Source organism: Marmota marmota, unplaced genomic scaffold (assembly GCF_001458135.2).
Source record: "Marmota marmota marmota unplaced genomic scaffold, marMar, whole genome shotgun sequence".
In the NCBI taxonomy this organism is placed as follows: Eukaryota; Metazoa; Chordata; class Mammalia; order Rodentia; family Sciuridae; genus Marmota; species Marmota marmota.
In genome coordinates this window covers 37,955,500-37,961,073 of record NW_025999900.1, presented here as the reverse complement: position 1 = coordinate 37,961,073, position 5,574 = coordinate 37,955,500, and the positions used below count along the sequence as shown (strand labels likewise).

The window sequence follows — 5,574 nt, the reverse complement described above, 5'->3', positions numbered from 1 at the left end:
CATTCATCTGTTGAAAGGCACCTAAGTTTGTTCCATGGTTTAGATTTTCTGGTTTAAATATTGATGGGGTTGTATCACTGTAGTTTGTTGAATTTAAGTCCTTTGGGGTATACCAAAGAGTGGGATAATAGGGTCAAATGGTGGTTCCATTCCAGGTTTTCTGAGGAACCTCCATACTGCTTTCCAGAATGGTTTCACCAATTTTTAGTCCCACCAGCAATGTATGAATGTACCTCCCTCCCCCCACATCCTCACCAACATTTATTTTTGCTTCTATTCATGATAATTTCCATTCTGACTAGAGTGAGCCGGAATCTCAGTGTAGTTTTCATTTGCATTGGATAAGACTATTTTTAAGGCCTCCTTGAAGATACATTTTGTCTGCTCAAGGATTTTTCAGGCCTGGTGTGTATTTTAATTTGGCTGTAACAGCTCCTATCAGGTCACCATTGTGTCCCAATTTACATAAGGACATCAATAATAAAATGATTGCATTTCCAGATGACAGGAAGGTAGAAAGGCACTAAAGCATTAGGTGGACTAATCTGGCTAAAACAGTGTTTGATTCCATCTAAGGGTCTAAGTCCAGTTTTCTAACCTGGAAGCTGGAGCAGAGATTCAACTTCTCTTAGCACACAGGTCTCCCTGCCCCCTGCAGTTCATCTCCACCCTGAGCAATTTCCCACACCACCCCCTCTCCCCAGAACACTCATCTTTCTCCCTAAAGTCCCAACAGTCCCTGCAAACCCCAACCCACCCTTTACAGCACTTCAAGGGTGGCACTTTCTGCTGGCACCCTTCCTTGTCCGTGAGGGGATGACCTCATCCCCAGTGCCCAAAAACCATGCTCAGACCAGGATTGTCACCTCTATCACATTGTAATAAAATTCAATGTTTATTTATTCTCCAGTGCTTCTCAGAGGACCAAGAAAAACTGTGTTTCACTTATAAAATGATGCACCGAGACAACTATCCTTTCAGGAAAATATATTTTTTTTTCAGGAATATATATATATATACAATCTTCTTCTTAATACCAAAAGATGAAATGATTAACTGAAAACTGAGAGCTCCATTTTGTAGACTATTGTAGGGTTACCAGCGCCCTGCCAGGGTAGTTTTCTGTTCAGAAGGTGTGAGCTCCATGAGAAAATAAAAAGTCTGAAATAATTAGTAAGAAATAAGAGACAGAGCCAGAAATTAGATAAAAGGGGAGTGCCTGATAGGTCTTCGGGTCCTGATAGGAGATGGAACTGAACACGGCTCCCATTCTTTATTTAAGGGGTAGTACATCAAAGACAGGGATAAGGTTTCAGCGGGAGGGGTCTCACTTCTCCGCATGACAGGGGTCTTGCAGCAAACAGGTTGATTGGCATCCTGGAAAGCCACACCCATCTCCCAGAGGCGGTGTGGCTCCCGTGGGTCACCCCATCTCTGAGCTGTGCTGAACTTCTGATGGATCTAGGTAGGAAGTCATGTGAATCAGGCATCTCAAACCAATAGAGTTGCTGCTGGGAGTCCCCAGGATACCAGACTTTCACTAATGGCTTCCACGTTGTTTTGGTTCACCCACAGTTCACGGATGGCTGTCGGCAGTAGGAAACAGCACAGACTGAAAAGAATGCAGGAATACTAAGTGCTGCATTGGAATCCTTTATCACACCAAGTTCATTCTGGGGCAAATTGAACAGAATAGTTTTCTTCTATTTTAAGGTAGTTCAATTTTTCAAAAAGTAAAAATAATATTCAGGGCAAAACTTCACACCACAAAGAGGGAATCCTACAAAAGAAGAATGCAGGAGAGGACTTCAAATATATATAACAAATTATTTCCATTATCCACAAAATTAAATTTAAAAAAAAAAAAAAAACAGTTTACTCCAGAGGGAGATGAGAAGATGGAGAACAAGGGTGTTAACAAACTGCCAAGAAGACTAAAAATGAAAGGGGAACTTGGGCTTCTTTTGTGCAAACAGCTTTTCCTGGCATGTTTCTGTGATTTGGTTCTTGGCCTAGCTTTATGCAGAGTTATCAAATCTCTGGTCATTCTTCACCCAGGAAATATTCCTGAACAGCACATCCCAGATCAACAGGGAAAGCTCTGGTGGCACACGATGCCTTAGATCTATTACAACAGTAGCAACTAAAGCTGTATCCTTGACTACCAATTGGTCCACCAAGTAATGAAAGAGGAAGGCTGCTTGCACAAGGGGGCCATGAACCCCTCTGTGGGTTTCTGCATAGTCAAGACGTCAGAACCCACCTGACTCTGGCAGCCCCACCCATAGGGGCTACTATATATCTACAAACCCAAATAGGAGCACCCACAATCCCGAATTCCAGGAAAACCAGCTGGGTCTGTTCTCACAGGAGCCACAGCACAGAGATTAGGTAAGGCATTAAGCCCCAGACCTGGAATAGAAGGGACTGTGGTGGGATAGCACCTGAGGGAGGGCTGAACGGAAGTTAAGTGCCCAGTAACTGGGAAGGTGTGATCTGAGTCATTTTTCAGGAAACTGTAATAAGTCTGATGGTAATGAACACAAATGTCTCCAGTAGGCAGGAGAGTGACATCATTGGCTGAACAGAGAAGGTGAGTCCAGGAGGGAGAGGTGGACTCAGGAAGACCCCTGAGCCTAGTGCCCTTTTCAACACTGGCAGCTGCTGCCCATCTCCAGCTGACCCATTGCAGTAGAGGAGACTCCCTAGACCAGCCAACATTATGGGAGTTTTTAAGATGAGACAGGAATGCAAATTCCTCCTGTGAAATGGGCCCTACCAGCTCTACTTGTTGAGTACTAGCCCTGCCTTGATGGAACTTGGTCTTTCGGTACCCTACTAAAACACAGTGACCAAACCCATGGACATTTAGCAGGCAGTGTATAGTTTTTATTCACTGAGACCAGATCCAGCCTGCAAAAGTCCTTCATGGATAATGTGGAATTAGATTTCTTATAGCAGAAGCAGCAGTAGTGCTGTCCTTCAGACCCATTGGTCAGTCAAGAGGCTGGATGCACACGTGGGCCTAGTACCAATATGTGGGTGTCTGCACGGCCAAGACATTAGAAACTTCCTGGCTCTGGCGGCCCCACACAGGAGCTGCTATGTATCTACAGGCCCATACAGGAGCACCCACAGTTTCCGAACCCAAGAACAGACAATCAGCTGGATTTGTTACACAGGAGCCACAGTACAGAGAGTGGGTAAGACATTGAGCCCTAGAGCTGGGACCAGAGGGCCAGCAGTGGAACCTAAGGGAAGCTGAAATAAAATGAATACCCAGGAACTTGAACACATTAATGATGGGAGCAAATGGAAATATGACCCCACAGTGAGGTCCTATAAGACCTATAGGACCTCAGAGAGATCCTGTAAGCTAAGACAGGAAAAGAATATGGTCACTGAGTTAGGATGCAGGACTAGTTATTTCTTTTCTTTGTTCACAGGAAACATGGCTCCAAAACTTTGGCTCCTGCTGCTGCTGGGGTTCATGGGAATAATTATCTCATTTCAGGCCCCACCAGGTCATTTAACCTGGGCTCAGTGGTTTGAAATCCAGCACTTAATTATGGCCCACCCCCGATGTGATGATGCAATGCGGGTAGTTAACAGATACAGAAGGCAATGCAAATCCAAAAATACATTTCTACATACAAGTTTTGCCGCTGTTGCTCAAGTTTGTGAAACCCCAAATATAACCTGCCTTACAAGCCCCAGTACAAATTGTCATAACAGTTCAGTTCAGGTGCCTTTGGTTGACTGTAACATCACCAGAAAAACAAAGGATTATATGAACTGCAGATATCAAAATGTACCAGCAACCAAGTTCTACGTAGTTGCTTGTGCCAATAGATCTGTGCAAGACAATACCACATATCCACTTGTTCCGGTTCACTTGGATGGGACATATTAGCTCCTGGATCAGCACTTTGTGATGTGGCTCATCTGCCAGCTCCCAAGCCCTCTGTCCACCCTGGATGTCATCACCTGTCCTCAAGGAACCAGTCCCCAGCCCCGTTCAAGCTTAGCTCAACCGAAGCACCCTGTGAGCTGTGCAATAAACCTCTTTGAAAACAAATCTAGATCTCTGTGTATCTATCTCTTACATATGTGCTCCTTCCTCTTCCTGAGATTTTGGGGAAGAGAGATGTGGGGCAAAGACACTGTATCAGGAAGCTGCAGAGACTTGGCCCCCTCACTACCTCAGGCTGGGAAACTGGGATCTTCACTGAATCTGCCTACTGACAAAGGCCCTCTTCCATAGCAAATTTCTCTCAAGCTGCTCTGAACCGTCAGCATACTAAGCCCTAACCTTGGCCTGAGGAGTTACTCATTATACACTCCAATTTTTTGTTGTTTTTCACTCCAATTTGTCTTTTTCTTTTTTAACTGATACATAATAATTGTACTTTTTAAAACTGTTTTTCATTGCCTAGGAAAGAAAGTCCAAATGATCTAGTCTGACATGAGAAGCCTGAGGCTGAGCATTCTTGTGAGTGAAGCAGAGATCAGCTACAAATCAATCTTAGCCAAATTCCACTAGATCCTCAGCATGAAGTTGCCCTCTTGGCAGGCTGCTCCAGTCACTTCAGTCACCCCCACACTCTATCAGAGGCACACCAGACATACTCAATGCCTTAGAACTCTGAAGATTGATCTTGTGACCCCAGAGACACTGGGATGATGAGTTGGTATTAACAGTAGCTGAGCAGCTTTATGAAACTCAGACACAGGGAAAGCACTTCTGCATTTGTGGTTTAGAAAAGAAAAACTGTTTGAAAGGATGTCAGTGATTGAGTAATGACTCAATGTCCATTGCTCAGGAGTTCCTGGGGAAAACTGAAGCATCAGGAAGGACTTTGGTTGCCATGAGGTAGCCTTGTGTTCCTCAGGGATGGGACTGGGCTTTCAAGCCAGGCAGACCTGCTGTCCAGTCTAAGCTTGGTAGTGGGAGCAACTTAATTGAGTTCTGTGGAGACTTCTCTGATGTCCTAAAGTAGGCAGCTCCTCTTGTTTTATTCTGTCATATAATGTTATGTTGTCCCCTGTGAGATTGACAATAATCTGTGGTTAAGCCAGCAGCGTGGGTCTCTCCCACTAATCTCAAATCCCATTAAGAGCACAGAGTGTATGCAGTCTTCTTCACTATAGCCTTTGTGTTAGCTGTTTTTGCTGTAGGAATGGATGTCCATGAGAATGGATGAGGTCCTTCCAGTCATTCCTACTTTAGTTTTTGTCAGTAGTTTAGACTTTTTTCTCTTCTATTCTTTCTATTATAGTATAGCTGAAGTTTAAGTGTAATTTTTGTGTGACGCAAGGTATGTTCTTTCTTTGCTCAGTTTAGTTCAGCAACAAAGTCTCTACTGTGTGAACTTGTAGTTTCCCGGTAGATTTTTCAGCACCTTACAGCAAATGGAGAAAGAAACAATAGCAACAACCAAAGCAAACAGTATACGGCATTAAAATAAGTACACAGTGCCTACTATGACATCTAAAACACTAATTGCTGCAGAACCACAAATGGAGGGGTCAGCAATTGCCAACAGTAAAAACAATAAATAGCTGTGAATCAGA

The 5,574-nt window shown here is 43.9% G+C and overlaps 1 protein-coding gene across 1 annotated transcript; it reads left to right on the top strand.

The window, feature by feature from the left end:
• Window positions 1-2,255: 2,255 nt before the first annotated feature.
• LOC107145507 (non-secretory ribonuclease-like) lies at window positions 2,256-4,078 on the top strand. Its single transcript, XM_015489504.2, has 2 exons — window positions 2,256-2,391; window positions 3,447-4,078. The coding sequence occupies exon 2, from the start codon at window positions 3,452-3,454 to the stop codon at window positions 3,911-3,913; it is 462 nt and encodes a 153-aa protein (XP_015344990.1). The 5' UTR covers window positions 2,256-2,391; window positions 3,447-3,451; the 3' UTR covers window positions 3,914-4,078.
• The last annotated feature ends 1,496 nt before the right edge of the window (window positions 4,079-5,574 follow it).

Coding starts and splice junctions, on each gene's coding strand:
- LOC107145507 (XM_015489504.2), top strand. CDS start 3,452: ATGGCTCCAAAACTTTGGCTCCTGCTGCTGCTGGGGTTCATGGGAATA.